The sequence below is a fragment of the Phoenix dactylifera genome, chromosome 7, assembly GCF_009389715.1.
Source record: "Phoenix dactylifera cultivar Barhee BC4 chromosome 7, palm_55x_up_171113_PBpolish2nd_filt_p, whole genome shotgun sequence".
Taxonomy (NCBI): Eukaryota; Viridiplantae; Streptophyta; class Magnoliopsida; order Arecales; family Arecaceae; genus Phoenix; species Phoenix dactylifera.
In genome coordinates this window covers 6290580-6308425 of record NC_052398.1, presented here as the reverse complement: position 1 = coordinate 6308425, position 17846 = coordinate 6290580, and the positions used below count along the sequence as shown (strand labels likewise).

General features: G+C 37.6%; 3 protein-coding genes across 3 annotated transcripts; all 3 read left to right on the top strand.

The window, feature by feature from the left end:
- Positions 1-3325, top strand: LOC120111395 (benzaldehyde dehydrogenase, mitochondrial-like). The gene is made up of 6 exons (XM_039128442.1): positions 1-103; positions 1396-1533; positions 1690-1832; positions 1963-2116; positions 2765-2994; positions 3224-3325. The coding sequence occupies exons 1-6, from the start codon at positions 1-3 to the stop codon at positions 3323-3325; spliced, it is 870 nt and encodes a 289-aa protein (XP_038984370.1).
- A 553-nt stretch (positions 3326-3878) lies between these two features.
- Positions 3879-7092, top strand: LOC103710071 (aldehyde dehydrogenase family 2 member B7, mitochondrial-like). Its single transcript, XM_008795661.3, has 6 exons — positions 3879-3959; positions 5024-5197; positions 5295-5432; positions 6045-6182; positions 6273-6334; positions 6717-7092. Exons 1-6 carry the CDS (start codon positions 3945-3947, stop codon positions 6988-6990), a joined length of 801 nt encoding a protein of 266 aa, XP_008793883.3. The 5' UTR covers positions 3879-3944; the 3' UTR covers positions 6991-7092.
- A 3628-nt stretch (positions 7093-10720) lies between these two features.
- LOC103710055 (aldehyde dehydrogenase family 2 member B7, mitochondrial-like) lies at positions 10721-17523 on the top strand. Its single transcript, XM_008795644.4, has 11 exons — positions 10721-10906; positions 12496-12624; positions 12723-12865; positions 12982-13135; positions 14053-14282; positions 15478-15567; positions 15745-15918; positions 16045-16182; positions 16653-16790; positions 16877-16938; positions 17056-17523. The coding sequence occupies exons 1-11, from the start codon at positions 10822-10824 to the stop codon at positions 17327-17329; spliced, it is 1617 nt and encodes a 538-aa protein (XP_008793866.2). The 5' UTR covers positions 10721-10821; the 3' UTR covers positions 17330-17523.
- The last annotated feature ends 323 nt before the right edge of the window (positions 17524-17846 follow it).

Sequence of the window (17846 nt, the reverse complement as noted above, 5' to 3'; positions counted from 1 at the left end):
ATGTCATCAGCAAATGACCTTGTCCATGGATTTATTAACGGTCTTGCCCTCATCTCTCCCGCCTGTATAAATACCAGCCCTGCCACCGGATCGGAGCGCAGAGGTAAAAAAATAATCACAGAGCTCGTTTTCCTCACAGATTCACTACTGAGCGGAGGGCAGAGACCTGAGCAATTAAGACCATGGCGATCGCACGAAGGCTTACGTCCTCTCTCCTCTCCCGCTCCTTCTCCACTTCTCCTCGCTCTCTCATCTCAATTTTTCATGGAGGTGATCCCCTGTTCTATCCTGATCCTTTTCGATTCGTGTTGTTTCCATCGCTTTCCTCATTTTTCTTCTCCACCTTTGCCGTTGCTTTCTTTGATCATGCGCAGCCAAAATTTGCTCTTTGGGCTGTCGCTACTTGCACCTGCCGACTTGTCTCACCTGTTTTCAAGTTATTTGGAGAAAGACCTATAGTTGACGACTGGCTTTTTGACATGATTTCGACTTTTGTTTCTGGATTGTGAATTTTCTGATCGATTAATTACGGTATGTAGAAAAAAAATTAGTCTTTTAGTGTCAATCTGTCATTTTGTGAGGGGAGATAGACACGTTCCTCTGTTTTAGCTTTTAAGGAAGGTTGCCTTTTTGTTTTCAATTCCAGCGATCCTGGAAAGTTACAAAACTTAATACGTGCTAGTAGTTCCGTGCAAGCCAATGCTGATTGGATGGCAAAATCCGTGGCCTGTTATTGCCATTCCATATCCCCTGCATCCGGCATGGTTCTGTTTGAATGACTGTAATGGGAAATTGGAACATCGGCATGATTCGATGTTTGATCGTCGCATTTTCTATCTAGATCCGAACCGTCTCATTTCAATAGATGCTTCAATCAAATGGATTTTGTTTTACAAGATTTTCTTCATGCCAGCAGATGCAAATTGGAAGGCAAAATCAGTTGTTATTGCCACTTATCCTCTGCATCTAGTTTGGCTCTGTTTTTGATTGACCTTGAGTGGATTTTAAACATATGGATCATTCCATGTTTGTTCATGATTATTCCTATTTGGAGATAAGCCATATCAGTTTTTAAGATGGCAAGTTTCATTCTTTTGCTTGTTTTTCATTGCTTGCCCTGTTTAGATGGATATACTCTTTTAATAAAAAGAATAAAAGGAAAATCCCTTTCTAATCTATTCTCAGAAAAAAAAAAGAGAAAACGCCTTTCTAATCAACAATTCTTCCATTTATCCTATCTGTGATGCGCATTCTGAGAACCAGCTAAAATTTCTTTGTTCTTTTGGTCTACTGCTTGCCCCACTCGAGGATGCTCTGTTTTATTTCAGAATACATCATAAGTACTTTCCTGTTTCCCGACTGAATCTGATTGCATTTTGCGAAACTCAACTTCAGACCAATCGCGTGCCCCTGCATCGGAGGTTCTTCGGAGGTTTAGCACTGCCGTTGCAGTTGAAGAACCGATCGCGCCGCCAGTTCAAGTCCAGTACACACAGCTTCTGATCAACGGGCAATTTGTGGATGCAGCATCAGGTACATCGCCCTGTTATGATACAAACTGCTTTTTTTTTTTTTGTCAAACTAAATGAAGGACCTTCTGGTCATTGGCATATTCCAATCTCCTGCGATCGCTTTGTTCCTCGGTACGTTGCATGACAAGCTAATTTTCGGGAATTCCATTGCTCCCAGGTAAGACATTTCCAACATTAGATCCTAGGACCGGGGAGGTGATTGCCCATGTCGCTGAAGGAGACGCCGAAGACGTCAACCGTGCCGTCGCTGCTGCTCGCGAGGCATTCGATGAAGGACCGTGGCCCAAGATGACTGCTTATGTAATGCTCTGAAACTTTTGTCTCCTTTTTTAAGCACTTTAAGGCTTCACCAATCTCATACAACCTCGTCAAAGATACGTTCGATAAGATGAGTCAAATTGTCGTGTTCCGTTAAAATTCTCTGGTTCAGGAAAGGTCGCGCATACTTCTGCGGTTCGCGGATTTGATTGAAAAGCATAACGATGAGATCGCGGCACTTGAGACTTGGGACAATGGGAAGCCTTATGAACAAGCTGCCAATTTAGAAGTTCCAATGCTGACCCGTCTGATGCGATATTATGGGGGTAAGGAATAAAAAACCTGATGGTAAAATAGGAACAAAAGCTGTCTGCTTGATGTAGCCGAAACTTTTAAGGTTTAGAGAGCTTCTGCAACCCACTGAGTTGAAATCTCCACTTATCTCAAAAGCTTAAGTTTATAGGACGAGATAGATTTATTTATATATTTTTATATTTTCTTACACTCTTCCGGCCGGACTTTTCTTGAATGGGTGAGCCCAACATGTCAAATTTTTAATAATAAGATTAAAAATTGCGATGACAAGGTTTGAACTTAGGACCTCTGCTCTGATACCAAGTTGAAATCATCACTTCTCCCAAAAACTTTAATTTATAGGATGAGATAGATTTATTTATATATTTTTATATTTTCTTATATTGAAATTACCACTTGTCCCAAAAGTTTAAGCTTATAGGATAAGATAGATTTATTTATATATTTTTATATTTTCTTACACACAGTAACCCCTTGTTCTTTCTCTCTTTTTGTACGATCTTCTTCAATTATATATTCTTCTTCCGAATAATTTTAGGTGACAATTGCTTCCTTCTACCTTCAACAACAACAAAAAAAAAGGGAGAATGATTTGTTGTGACTAACCTCGTTAGTTTTCCCAATCATGCAACTTGCCAATTGTCTTTGATATCCTGCAGGTTGGGCAGACAAGATACATGGACTCGTTGTGCCAGCTGATGGTCCACATCATGTGCAAGTTCTGCATGAGCCAATTGGTGTTGCAGGTCAGATTATCCCTTGGAATTTTCCACTCCTAATGTTTGGTTGGAAGATTGGCCCGGCATTAGCATGCGGGAACACCGTTGTATTGAAGACTGCAGAGCAAACCCCTCTATCTGCTCTTTATGTGTCTAAACTATTGCATGAGGTTGGTGCAGTAACTGCATCTTACTTTCATTGGATAGATAGAATTGGGTATTTTTTATATCTTCCTTTTGATATTTAGCTCTTCTTCTTCAAAAATTTGCTGATTATAGTTTTAGGATGGCCGATTCCTTATCTTCTTGAGGTCATAAATTCAGCCTCTAACATATGGACGTAGATATGAGAATATTTTGCTATAACTAGGAGTCTTGATGTTGGACTATGGCATATAGGTCTACAGTCAAAAAGTTGGCGAGATGGAGGCATCTTTTGGTGGATCTGTTTGGCTGATCAGTGATGCATCTTGTCCCTATATCTGCAAAGTATTCAAATGAAGGGCATCTGTAGTAATTCTTAGAGAGAGGAAGTAAGAAAATTCCTTAGATAAGAGCATGTATGAGGAATCCAATGCTAACCCTTCTTATGCAGTCGTATTATGTGTATGGATTAGTGATGGACTTTTTCATAGTGTTGAAAAGATGTTGTGCTGGAAATGCTTGCGATGTTATACGGAAAATGATGCAGTCCTGCCGAGCTCGAAAAGCTTTTCTCATGATGTCGCTGAATTTATCATGAGAACTAATTCCAACCTCTGATGTATACTGTCTGTGACTTGTGTACATGGTGTTGTTGCCTGCCAGTTGACAGCTATCCAGTATAGCTATCTGATTCCATTTTGCATTTCTCATGCTTGCCTTCTTCTTCCCTCACAACTTTGTTGTCTATCGATGTCTTATACGTTTGACATTAGTTGCAGAAACAAAAAAGGAAACAGGAACTTGGTGTTGTTCTTTGAGAGCACAGAATCAATAAATCCTTCTTCTTTTCAAATTTTTCACTTCCTTGGGATTTTAATGAATTTGTCTGTAAATGTTTTAGGCTGGGCTTCCTGAGGGTGTTCTAAATATAGTGTCTGGATTTGGTCAGACTGCTGGTGCAGCTCTTGCTAGTCACATGGAAGTTGACAAGGTATTTCAAAAATTTATTCTTCTTACCATCATCTAGAATTTGTCAGCAATGTGAAATTATAGTATAGTATTTATTCATAGTGATTTTTTTCATCTTTTGTATGCCACATGTTGCTAATTTCCCCATGATGTTTGGTGTGAGATGTATAGCCTCTTATGTCATGCTCCACTCCTTAATAGCTATTAAAATTTTTTCCTTCCACTTCTAATCAAAATACTCTGCATATTGTTGCATATGCTCCACTCCTGCATACTATAAAACTCGTATGCTCTCAAGCTCCTTATAATAAAATACTACTTTATCCATGATAAGTCTCGCAGGCATTTGCTTATAGATTAGATCTAAAATTGAAAGTTAGAAATTGAAAATGCTAATCAGGCATCGACTTTCTAATAATAGTGCGCTATTCATGCCATATTCAAGAGTATGGTATATTTCTTCTAACTATTATAATTTATATAGAATTTGGCTTATGGCAAACAATTGACTCTGTCGGTGCCCTAAGGTGACCCCAATGGCTTCTTACAGGTTTCCAGGTATTTCCACCAGAAATGCATGAGGATAATCCTTTTCTTTCTTTTAGGGAAATTCGAAACCAACCATTTTGAGTGACTTGTAGCTGAAAATTTTCTTAAATGAGGCCAAGTTACCTCAAATGCCCATATGAGCCAGTTAGCACCTTTCTATAGAAATAATATAGGGATTATCTAAATTTTCCAATCGAGCTAAGAATTGGTTAAGAGGGACTTTACAAATAAATGATGCAATAACACGTGGTGATTTGTAGAATTTTATGGATTTTAGTTTTTCTGAAATTTGATCGTAAACACTCAGAAAAGTTGGAACGAAAGAAGAAAGACATGATTCTTGGTAGCTGGAGGTTGATGGGCTGATTAAATGCTTATCATCTAGTGTTCATTCCCATTACAGCAAATAGCATGCAGTAGCCTATATAGTAAATGCATCAGTTTTTGATGATTCCAGTTGACATGACAAAACTTGGTCCTTTTTCTAATCCACCTTATATCTTCTAATTTGATATTTTTCTTTTCTTTTATTTTCAGATTGCTTTTACTGGATCAACTGCTACTGGCAAGACTATTCTTGAATTGGCTGCAAAAAGCAACCTCAAGTCAGTGGCATTAGAGCTTGGAGGCAAGTCCCCTATGATCATAATGGATGATGCCGATGTGGATCAGGCTGTAGAGCTTGCACATTTTGCTTTGTTCTTTAATCAGGTCTGTTCAATCAATTGTATTTAATTACTGCACTTAAAGCACAGAAACATTCTTGGAGAATGATGTTATTAATGTACAATTGGATGCTATTGTACAGGGACAGTGCTGCTGTTCTGGGTCTCGTACATTTGTGCATGAAAGGGTATATGATGTGTTTGTTGAGAAAGCAAAGGCTCGTGCTTTGAAGCGTATTGTTGGTGATCCTTTCAAACATGGTGTTGAACAAGGTCCTCAGGTGTGTATATAAATCTCTCTCCTTTTCCGGCGTTAGGATTTGCTTTTTATTATCTGCAAACATTTAAGAAATTTCCTTCTCATTCTATCGGCTATAACTCGAATCCTTTGAGGAGCTTATAGTGATCGTAAATTTCAAAAAATGTTTTATCATCAAAGGATTAATAACTAGCAATTAGCATCATGCTAGAGTTGAAGTAGACTGAACCAAATATTCTGCTTCTTTTGGTTATTGAAGTCTGCAGAAAGGACAAGAATTTATGTCAGAAAAATTTGGTCTACCTTGCTAAACGAAATTATTAATGATATGTTATATTTTAGCTTGAAGAAAACCATATGGACCGAAGCTTAAACACTATACGTAGAACCCCTTCAGAAGAACAGTAGACAACTTGATGTTTACAGAAATCCATATGGACCGAAGTTTAGACACTATACGTGGAACGCCTTCAGAAGAACAGTAGACCATATGGACCGAAGTTTAGACACTACAGTGGAACGCCTTGCTTTTGATCAAGCTTAACTGCTTCAAGGAAACAAATGTTCATGTAGGGAAGCCCGTTCTTTAGAAAGGTGATAGTGATGTTATTTCGTGATCTTTTAAACATCACAGATTGATGAGAAGCAATTTGACAAGATCTTGGGCTACATCAAATCTGGCATCGACAGTGGTGCCACCCTTATAGCAGGGGGTGACAGATTCGGTAGCAAAGGTTACTTCATTCAACCTACCGTCTTTGCAGATGTGAAGGTATATATATATGGTTCGTTTGTCGCACTAGAACTTCCAGGATAATGTACATTCATGCCTCACCTAATCCATTGTACGATGATTTTCTAGGATGGAATGAAGATAGCTCAGAATGAGATATTTGGGCCAGTTCAATCAATCTTAAAATTCAGGTAACAGTTCTCCAAACATGCCTTCAACTTGTGATTTCAGAGTTTTTTTTTTCCTTTTTCTTTTTTTCTTGTCTTTTTTTTTCTTCTGATGACTGTTTGCTTCAATTATGAACCCTGCATTTTTAGTGGATGAGTGTAAGTAAGTTGAATCTATTGTCCTGTGCTTCCTTTTCTGCATAATAAATACCTTATTTTTCTTTTGCTCCATACTGGATAGAAGGTCCACAGGCCCTAAGGTAAAAGGGCTCAGAACATCTCAGAATAACCATTTATATATTTTAGTAATGAGGAAATGAATTTTAAGTAGTCATGGAGCAGGCCTGCTGCTTTATTGCCCTTTCGTGGGCACTGAATACTGATCATATTTCATGTTTGATGACAGCGATATTAACGAGGTCATACGTAGGGCAAATGCCACTCCCTACGGGCTGGCTGCTGGAGTTTTCAGCAACAACATGGACGCTGTCAGCACATTGATGCGTGCACTGAGAGTTGGATCAGTATTTGTCAATTGCTTTAATGTCTTAGATGCTGCAATTCCTTTCGGTGGCTACAAGATGAGCGGGCACGGAAGAGACAAGGGCGTCCATAGCCTCCAGAACTACTTACAGACCAAGGCAGTCGTGACCGCATTGAAGAACCCTGCATGGCTGTAATCTTCTAACGTTACGGTCTTGCTATTTGGTTTCCGAGTGTACAAAAATATAAAATACATAAATAAATCTATCTCATTCTATCAATTTAAGTTTTTGGGATAAGTGGTGATTTTAACATAGTATCAGAGCAGAGGTCCTGAGTTCTAACCTTGTCTCCGGCCCACATGTGACGAAAAGTGTAAGAAAATATAAAATATATTAATATATCTACCTCATCCTATCAGCTTATGCTTTTAGAAAAAATAGTGATTTCAACACTGAGACACCATCCAGGAAGATGTTGTTTGAACTCCAATATTAAGCTTTACTGCAATCCGAGTGTTTACGGCTTTGGCCATTTGTCATAGAAATCTCAAACTAGTTTCTGATATGAGGTGCTGAAGTCTGCCTGCTAATGGAGTAGAGGGACTTCTCATTTGACCTAGCAACTGGTATGGCGAGCTTAATTATTATTTTATGGTTTCACTTAATCGTGACATCAATAAATCCTGTACAACTCTCCTTTTAAAGAAGATGGGGGCAACAGAATATGTCTGAAATTCCAGCCAGTCATCATTCTCGAGTAATCAACATTTGGTTATCCTCTCATTCTGGTGGTACCTATGAGGACCGTACGGGCGTGTGTTTAGTTCCATATTGATTATTCGCCGAAAAGATTTTGAGTACTTATATAGAACTAAGAAACCTCAAAAATATCTTTTCTAGCCTTTTTGGGTGAGGTCCTGGGTCCACATCTTCTGCTGCTTTGACGCTTTTATGAGCTCCATTTTAGTGTGGTTTGATGAACAATCTTCCATTTTAGGATGCAATCTAGCACGATCCATAACCAAGCTAGGTTTCTTTTGGCTTCATGGTTTAGATCTAGACCCAACCCATTTACTAATAGTTCACAATATGACTGACGTTCCATCCGGACCCAACATCTAGCCAGCCACCAGATTCATGTTTGCGACCAAACATGAACCACAGGTCTACTTTTGTCCTGCTCTAATCGAATTGGGTCTGATGACGTTATGCAATAACTCAACTTTTATGAACAACCCTCACGAACAACCCTGGAAAAAAAAAATTCAGAGCTTAAGACTCCTACGCTTCTGCCTCCAGCGGATTCACCACCTGGCACGTTATCCTTCATTCTTAGATGGTATTAATTACGTGTTAGGCTAATTAGTCAGGGTTGCAAGTGAGAGTACGTAATTCAAAAATAACAAAACAACAAAGAAATCTCATACAAATATGTTATATCTCTGACTAGCCTGGGTTGTATAACTTTCCCTTTTTTTAATCTCACAAACAACTCGTATTAATTTTCTGCTGTTGGAAGTCTTAATCCAAACTTGGATACTGTCGAGAAGTCATAATCCAAACTTAGTTAGGGTGAGTTAGTATAAAAGTTGGAATTTTCTATATTTAGGATTAAGTAAAAGAGAGAACGCAACATTTATTTCTAAGTTCGTTGGATAGTGTTGGTATTTTAACTCGAGTGGGAACCTATAATGCCTGGATATGGACTTGCGCGGCATGTAGTATGTAGATAGGGGTTGCATCTTTGGCTTCAAAGAAGGATTCACCTTTCTTTGCATGAATCCACAGTTTGACGACACCTACACAGATCTTAAAGCACTCTGAATTGTGCCTCTCATCTATTTGCACGGATCTCTAGATGGTGATCCAATGGTGAATCCATGCAAAATATACAACCTCAGCCCAAGGTATCTAGTCTATGATCTTAACGTAAGCCCCTACAAATCCATGTGAGGTTATATATATAGATGGGTTCATGCACTCTAATATGTCAGAGAGAAAATTATTGAAAAAAGTTGTGTTACTTGTCCCCCTTCTCTGATATGTTTTCCCACCATGCTATCCATGTTGTCTTGGACCCAAGAGGTTGTCCAATGAAACCATTTCATATCAATTGCATGATATGTATGTGGGAGATTTTTTTGTTTACCCTAGCATTTCTCAGGCTTATCCACTTCTTCGGCACTTACCTTATCAACTTGGAGTGTACATTGTATCTCAGCAATTAGATCCTGTCATTTATTTTCATTTAATTATATTTAAAATTTCATATTTTGTTGTTTCATATGATAAACTTTTATTTACAATACCCTCAAGTTTATCAATATACTTTGTAAGCTTAAGAATGATCAATTATTTTCGTAAAATTAAAAACTTTTGAATGAAAATTTACATCTAGTTGGCTCTTTTTCGATTTATTTATTTTTTAAAAAATATGTATTTTAATTATAAAAAAATGATTAAATAGTTGACTCAAACTGAAAATCCAATCTGATCCAACCCGACCAAGTAACTGGCGTCGTCGCGGTGCACCCCATCGTGATCTGGAGCATCCCCACCAACTCCTCGATCCCCTTGCATTGCGTTAGCCCCAGGTCAACCAAGAGTCGGCGGTCGATGTTGGGGCTGAAATCGTCATCAAGGCTGCCGAATTGGGCGGTGTTGAAAAAGTGGTGTGCGGCGGCATCAGTGGAAGGACGGGTGAGGGAGAAGAAAAGCTTCTCCACGGATGGAGCCTGATTCTCAACAGGGAAGGGCATTTCAAGGCGTGCAATGCTATCAACTGACAACCATATATTCAAGGATCTTGATGGAGATAGAAGATCGTGCCAAATTACATCTAAAAAATTATGTTTTTTTTTGGATCTAATTGAAAAAATTAAAAATTTTAGTAGCGCATACGGATGCATGTTGAGTACAGATAGTATCTATTTGGAAGGTGACTCCGCCACGGTTATCAATTGGTTTCAGGACGGCACATCAATGGCGATCAGCATCCGCTGCTTCGAAACATATATAGAATTTCGGAAATCTTGATGCTTTCCATATTACTCATGTCGTTCGGAAAGCGAATAGCGTTGTCGACTAATTGCTTCATTTGCTGCCCATCACTCAGAAGAGCTCCTTCTAAAGAGCTTTTTGAGGCTGTTCCTCTCATTCTTCATGAACTTCTTTTGTCGGTATACAAAAAAATAAAAAAATATTGCTGTATTTTTTCTTATTTTTTTATTATAATATTATTTTTAATATTAAAAAAATGAAATTTTGGAGCTGTACACTATGGACTCGTTTGGTTCGCAGGAAAAGGAGGGGGGAAAGTGTGGTCAACGGGAAAGTAATGAAATGCCTCTTGTTTGGTTGGAGTTTTCAAAGGAGAGAGATGAGAAAGTTGTATTCCCATGGGAATATGATTCCCACATTTCATGGGAAAGTCTTTTCCATGAGAAACATGGGAAAGTTACTTTCCCATGAGGTGGGAATTACTCCTTTTTTATTTTTTCCCAAAAAGACCCTTCAGCATTAAAGAAGCATTAAAGAGGCATTAAAGACCTAATTTTTATTAAGGGCATAATAGGAATTATACTTAACTTTTCTAGGAAAGTGGATGGTCAACCAAACATAAGCACTTTGGAAATTTGTCACTTTCCCATGGTTAACCAAACATGCCAAAAGTACTTTCCTAGGTATCCTCTTCCTAGGAATCTGATTCCCAGAAATCATATTCCTTGGAGGAAAAATACTTTCCACGAACCAAACGAGCCCGGTAAATAAATAACGGCCGTTACGCTCGTTGGAAGGGTTTCAGTAGTTCGATTATTGAAACCTTGCTGGCAAATATTACCCTCCCTAAAAAATGACAAGCCAGAATTAATCATAAGCTCCAAACGTACGGCTCTTTCGACTTATTAAGTACTTGGGTTGCCAACTGACAGTCTGCATGGTAAGGTAGCCTTACTTGAGCAAGAGCAGAGAATTACAGATATTCTTTTCCTTCTCCGCGCTGAAGTTGTTCTGCAGATCAAGGCCATGGCGATGGCAAGAAGACTTGCGTCTTCTCTCCTTTCCCACTCCTTTTACGCAGCTCGTTGCTCTTCCTCTCTGTTTCGAGGAGGTGATTTTGCTTTTTCCCCTCCATTTTTGTTCACTTTGTACTTCTCAGTTCTTATTTTTGCGCAGGCGCTTCCAATCTTTCTCCTCGGAGAGATCACTTCTTGGAACAGTCGTTTTTTGCTTTTGGTTTCTACTATTTTTTTGATTTATTTTTTACATTTTTTGTTAGAATTTGCTAATGTTTTTGAAAGAAGATCGTATGATTTCTCAAAAAGATTTTGATCGATGGAGTAGTCTGTGCTTTTAGACTTCGTTTTTACATTTTTTATTGCTACATTAATGTTTTTGAAAGAAGATTGTATGATTTCTGTAAAAGATTTTGATCGATCGAGCAGTCTGCTTGAAAAAAAAAAAACAGATGGATTAAACAAGTACGGCATATCTGATCTGAGTTTTTTTCTAGTATGATTAATTAAAAGTTGGGGAAATTTTTTAGCTTTTGTAGCTTATACAAGTTTTGCTCGCTGCTAGCCATTGAAAAATGGAAGCATGGCAAAATCTCTCGCCAATCATCACCAACTTCCCTGCATCTGGATTAACTCTGACACTAAATACTATTTAGAACATCAGGATCATTCTTTTCTCCCTTTTTTTTTTTGATGAAAAGGGGGCTAAAAGGAGCTTCTGATCAAAAAGAAAAAGAAAAAAGGAGGAGCCACCCTGCTTTTGTTGAATAAGACAAAATAATTACAAGTTAGATGAGAGAAAATGTTCAGTCACAAGGAAAATAGTGAAGAAGATAATCTAAATGACGACACACAAACAACGAGAATCATCCACTGAGAAGGATAAGATTGGAGATTGGGGTTCACGTGCCTCTTCCAGGATGACTCCATTTCCAAAGGCTGCTGACAAAATTCTAGCCGTTCCAAAAGAAGCCAAGTCCAATATGAATTGAAACTCTGTTTCTCGTCATATCTGGATGATTCAATTATTGGTCACCACCTCATTGTAAAAATAGCGTACAACCATTATTTTCCCTTCACTTTATCAAATTCGGGAATTAACATAGTGAAATATAAATGATAATGTTAGCATAATTTTAGGGCCACGTAACAACCTCTATCAGTTCACATTATTTTTCTTTGCTAGCATGATCCTGCATCGATCGGTATTATTTTTCTTTGTAGCATGATCTTGTGTCAGTTTGTATTATTTTTCTTTATTAGCATGATTTTGTTAGAGTAATTTTAGAGATCACATAATAACTTGTATTAACGAATATTATTTTTTTTTATTAGCATGATCTTATATTAGCTTATATTATTTTTTTTGTATGGAATCAGTACATGAGTATATATAATTTCTGAGATGTATCGAATATGATGGTTCAGAGATATAAAGTTTTTTTTCTTTTGTCTTTTTCTTCTTTTGCAAATATTTTAACTGATAATTCACTGTATTTCTTTTGGGTTTTAAGCTTTTTCTTCCCATTGATAATAAAAACCATAACCTCAGTTCCATCAGCATATGGTTCCCCTACTTGAGAATATTTCATTTAAAGATGCATTCCAACTTGGTTCTAACCCTTTTTTTTCCTGTTTTCTTCTTTGATTGCTTCTGCTTCTAATCAATGAATTTTGTTTTCAGCTAGAACACATGACCGTGCATTAGGTGTTCTTCGAATGTTTAGCATTGCTGCTGAACCTATCACACCACCAGTTGAGGTACACCATACGCAGCTTCTAATCGATGGAAAATTTGTGGACTCAGCATCAGGTATCAAACGTTTTAACTGCTGCTTTGTTTTGAAAAAAAAAGTATGTCATGGTTTCTTCTGGTGATAAACTGACGTTTGGAAATTACCTTCGTCCCAGGTAGGACATTTCCAACCTTAGATCCTAGGACTGGGGAAGTGATTGCCCATGTTGCCGAAGGGGATCTTGAAGATATCAACCGTGCTGTCTCTGCTGCTCGCAAGGCATTTGATGAAGGACCATGGCCAAAGATGAGCGGCTATGTAATGCTCTGAAAGTTTTATTTTTGAGGCATAGTTTCCGTTCATCATCTCCAGAGTTCTGCTGCTGTGATAGTATGGGCACATTGTCATGCTCTTTGTGATTTTTTTTTTTTCAGGAAAGATCACACATACTTTATCGGTTCGCGGATTTGATTGAGAAACACAATGATGAGATTGCAGCACTTGAAACTTGGGATGGTGGGAAACCTTATGAACATACTGCACAAAAAGAAATTCCAATGGTGACACGCCTGATGCGATATTATGCTGGTAACGCTGAAAGCTGATATTGACCCAAGCCCTTTTTTTGCAACTATGTCATTTAACTGGGTCATGTATTCTATACACCACCATAAATAGTTAAGTGACACAGGACAAACATATGGCATGTAACAGGGTCGTGCGGCATTCAATTTAGAAACTTAAAGATATAAAAAAAACATTTATATCATAGAAAACGAAAAGAGCTGTAATTTATAGATTGATCTGTTCAGCTATTTGGTAGTCTTGTATGAATTGGTTTGGGCAAAAAATTTGACACATACATGTATTTCATACAATATTATAAATACAGACACATACAACAACCGTGTATGTAAATGTAAACACTAGTACCTGTCGATGTTTACATGTACACGTGCATGTTTACCAAATTATGTATTTTTAATATATGTACTTAAACATGCATACATCGATGTGTCTCCCTATCTATGTATGTATATGCAAGTACTTGACATGCATCTCTATAATATGTAAGTCATCTATAATTTGGAAAGTTGATATCATATTAGTTTGTGTGTATGTCTGTAAGCATGTATAATATATGCACTATCTTTGAAAGCAAACATTTTTATGTAAACATATATTTTTTTGTAAAATCCAGGCTTGCCACTTTTTGATATTAGAAGTACTTTCTTTTTGAAAGTATCTTTGAATTATTAAGTATGTATATTTGGAAATATAAAATTATTCATACATAAATATACACTCATGTATATATCTAGATACATATAAAAATATCTGTATGTGAAATGGGAATTCCTATTTTTTTGAAATATTTTTTGATGATAGGATAACCTGCGTATAATCTTTCTTATAATCATGAAAGATTATAAAATATGATTATTTGTTTGTTTAAATTTTGTATCGCTTGTGAATTGTTAGATCATCTCTTTGATATCCTGCAGGTTGGGCAGACAAGATACACGGACTCGTCGTGCCAGCTGATGGTCCACATCATGTGCAAGTTCTGCATGAGCCAATTGGTGTTGCAGGTCAGATTATCCCTTGGAATTTTCCACTCCTAATGTTTGGTTGGAAGATTGGCCCGGCATTAGCATGCGGGAACACTGTCGTATTGAAGACTGCAGAGCAAACTCCTCTATCTGCTCTTTATGTATCTAAACTGTTGCATGAGGTTTGTCCGGCAATTGTATCTTTTACTTTCTTAGATAGCTAGAGTCTTGTATACTAGAATTATCTTCTTGATATTTCTTTTCCATGTTCAGAAATCTGCTGGTTATACAGCCTATAAAATAACCAATGCCAAATAAGTAGCAGGATATTTATCATTAGGATTCTAGCATTCGAATTTTGCATAAGGTTCTAGCATTGTTGCTTTGCATTATGGATACATATTGAGTCATGAGTGAATCTTAATGGTCCAATTAAACATAAACAACAATAGAAGTAAACACTAAACTGAATACATTGCTTTCGTATTGGCAAGATATTCAAATGAAATGGCTCTTATTAATTCTTAAAAGAGAATAACAAAGAAATGTCTTTGAAGAGAGTCAGCTATGAGATCTCCAACATTAACTTTTATCATATACTTCCAACAGACACTCGTTAGGTAATGACAAGATACCAGCATGAATTTGGAGATAAGCCTATGACGACATGAGACCTCCTACATTAATTCTAGTATATAAAATGCAAGTATATGGATGAGCCTATTAGGAGCTTGTTATGGTCATGATACTATGAAATATCTACATCTGTGTTGACGTGTATAATAGCATACAATTTTTCTTTGGTAGGTACATATGAGCAAAATAGAGATACTAGAACTGAAAATTTGCATATAGTATTGGGCCTTAATATATGAAAATATGAGACAGAGATGGATGTACAGGCAAATAGCTGTCCTATTTGGAGTTTTTCAGCAATGTTGATTCAAGTATTTGATGCAAACCATTTTCCTTGTATTTTGTATAGAAAATGACTTAATATTGCCTTGCGGGGTGTAGCAGGATACAAGTCTACAGGAGCAGTTTTGTCTCCAATTTTTGAAGTATATGGGCTGCCAGCCTACCAATAGAGATATCTTTCCGATATTTCTATCCATTTACCTTTATGCTAATTTTTTGTTTTCTTTTACACTTTTCTAGTTCTTTGAAATTTCAATATTTTTCATCTATTGCCATCAAAAATGATTTATATAGTTGTATAAGTTTGCTTGTAGATCACATAAGTAAATATAGTCGATCTGCTATTGTTCCCCATCTTTTTTTGGAGAGAAATTTGGCACTGTTCCTAAAAAACAGAGAGCCTACCAATTTTCTTTCCTGTTTCTTGGGATTTATTAGATTTACATACAATTTTTTCAGGCTGGGCTTCCTGCTGGTGTTCTAAATGTGGTCTCTGGATTTGGTCCAACTGCTGGTGCAGCTATTGCTAGTCACATGGATGTTGACAAGGTATTTCAAAATTTCATTCATGTGACTAATGTGGAATTATCATACGACATGAAATTGCGATCATATGTATGTCTATCTACATGCATAATTGAAATGTTCTTCTAGATGGCAGTGCCATTTTTTTCTTTTATAATCCTTTTTTATGCATACTAATTCCAAAAATTTACTTTCTTCTAGCTTGTTTTTACTGGATCAACTGATACTGGCAAGATTGTGCTTGAGTTGGCTGCAAGAAGCAACCTTAAGCGAGTGACCTTAGAGCTAGGAGGCAAGTCTCCTATGATTATAATGGATGATGCTGATGTTGATCAGGCTGTAGAGCTTGCACATTCTGCATTGTTCTTCAATCAGGTTCGTTCAATCAAGTTTATCAGAGAAGTGTTAGCTGAAAAAAAGAAAAGAATGTTTATGCGAGAGGCATGCCATGTCTCTTGGAGGATGATGTGTTGCAATGCACAATCTGATGCTGTCTTACAGGGACAATGCTGCTGTGCTGGATCACGTACATTTGTACATGAACGTGTTTATGATGAGTTTGTAGAGAAATCAAAGGCACGTGCTTTGAAACGTGTTGTCGGCGACCCTTTCAAGAATGGTGTCGAACAAGGTCCTCAGGTATGTGGATCTTGTGAACTTGCTGTCATTGTGTACGATAAGTACTTTCGTAAATCATCACAATGTCAGACGATGGATAGAAATTAGTGTCTACCAAAGTGGAGTATATATAAGACTGAATCAGAATCAATTCTGCTTCAGCTGAAACCGAGCATGTAAGAATGGAAAACGTATTGGCAAATCTTCTTTCTAAATTATCCCTAGAAGCTATGGTTCAGCCTGAAGATAACCAAATTGATAAGCAAGTTGGGACACTATACAGAAAATGCAGAAAAGATGATAGAATTCAAAAATGAAGAAAAGAAAAGATCTTCCTAGTATAGAATTTTCTGAACCTTAATAAAAAAAGCTGGTTCCCTCTCCATCTTTCATCAGCATGGCTGCTTCCAAGGATTAGATGTAGTTGAAGGATAATCTATCCCTCAGAAAGCTTTGGTGATCATATTCTGTGGTTGTTCCAAATATACCAGGTTGACGAGAAGCAGTTCAAAAAGATCATGCATTACATCAAGTCTGGCATTGACAGCGGCGCCACCCTTGTAGCAGGAGGTGATAGAATAGGTGACAAGGGTTTCTACGTTCAGCCTACCGTATTCTCAGATGTGAAGGTATGGCTTTTCTGAGCCACCAACAGCTACAGGAAAGTCTACATTTATGCTTGCTTTATTTCCACCATAACATCATTGTTTTCTAGGATGAAATGGCGATTGCACGAGAGGATATCTTTGGGCCAGTTCAATCAATCTTGAAGTTTAAGTGAGTGACACTCTGCCAAAGAGGATGTCTTCTTCTTTTTTCAATAACCTCCCTGTCTATAGAAAATATTCATTGGGCAGTCTGGGTAATAATCATGTCTCATGTTGATGATGATAGGGACCTTCATGAGGTCATACAAAGAGCGAATGCTACTGAATACGGGCTGGCTGCAGGGGTTTTCACGAACGACATGAACACCGCCAATACCTTGATGCGTGCACTAAGAGTCGGAACCGTATGGTTCAACTGCTTCCATGTATTTGATGCTACAATTCCTTTTGGCGGCTACAAGATGAGCGGGCAAGGAAGAGAAAAGGGCATCGATAGCCTTAAGAACTACCTACAGGTAAAGGCAGTTGTGACTTCACTGAAGAACCCAGCATGGTTGTGATCACCTAGCAACCCTTCATTAAGGTCCAGCCATTTGTTTTCTGAAGCACCAGCTAGTTGATGTTTGACCACTGCAATCAGCTATCCTGCATTGCGAATATTTGTCATAAATAATCAGCTATCCTTCAAAAAGAATGTTCAGTGTTTCTTCTAAAGAAAATAATATTTCAACTGCTTTGAGCCATTTCTCAGAAATGATCTCACGCTTCGGACAGGGTCATTTTTTGAGAAGCCCTTAATGTGCCATCATGGTAACAAAACAGGATGCATCACTTGATCTAGTGAATGAGAACTTCGAATCTGTTTGTAGTTAAGATTGCATACTAGTTGCTCCGATAGCTTTGCGAATTCTTGCTCCTCAACTGGATCAAGGCTCGGACGACCATTCTGACCGTTATTGTAGTATCGAGGAGCCATGTTGGTTTGATTCCAAGTGTACCTTCCATTTCAAGATCTTTGAATGATGCAACAAAGGGTGCAAACTTGTCGTTAAACTGGTTTCTTTCTTCCATGCCCAT

Coding starts and splice junctions, on each gene's coding strand:
- LOC103710055 (XM_008795644.4), top strand. CDS start 10,822: ATGGCGATGGCAAGAAGACTTGCGTCTTCTCTCCTTTCCCACTCCTTT. Junction 15,919..16,044: donor CTGCATTGTTCTTCAATCAG/GTTCGTTCAATC, acceptor GCTGTCTTACAG/GGACAATGCTGCTGTGCTGG. Junction 16,939..17,055: donor CAATCAATCTTGAAGTTTAA/GTGAGTGACACT, acceptor TGATGATGATAG/GGACCTTCATGAGGTCATAC.
- LOC120111395 (XM_039128442.1), top strand. CDS start 1: ATGTCATCAGCAAATGACCTTGTCCATGGATTTATTAACGGTCTTGCC. Junction 2,117..2,764: donor TCTGATGCGATATTATGGGG/GTAAGGAATAAA, acceptor GATATCCTGCAG/GTTGGGCAGACAAGATACAT. Junction 2,995..3,223: donor TGTCTAAACTATTGCATGAG/GTTGGTGCAGTA, acceptor TATGGCATATAG/GTCTACAGTCAAAAAGTTGG.
- LOC103710071 (XM_008795661.3), top strand. Junction 6,183..6,272: donor CCGTCTTTGCAGATGTGAAG/GTATATATATAT, acceptor ATGATTTTCTAG/GATGGAATGAAGATAGCTCA. Junction 6,335..6,716: donor CAATCAATCTTAAAATTCAG/GTAACAGTTCTC, acceptor GTTTGATGACAG/CGATATTAACGAGGTCATAC.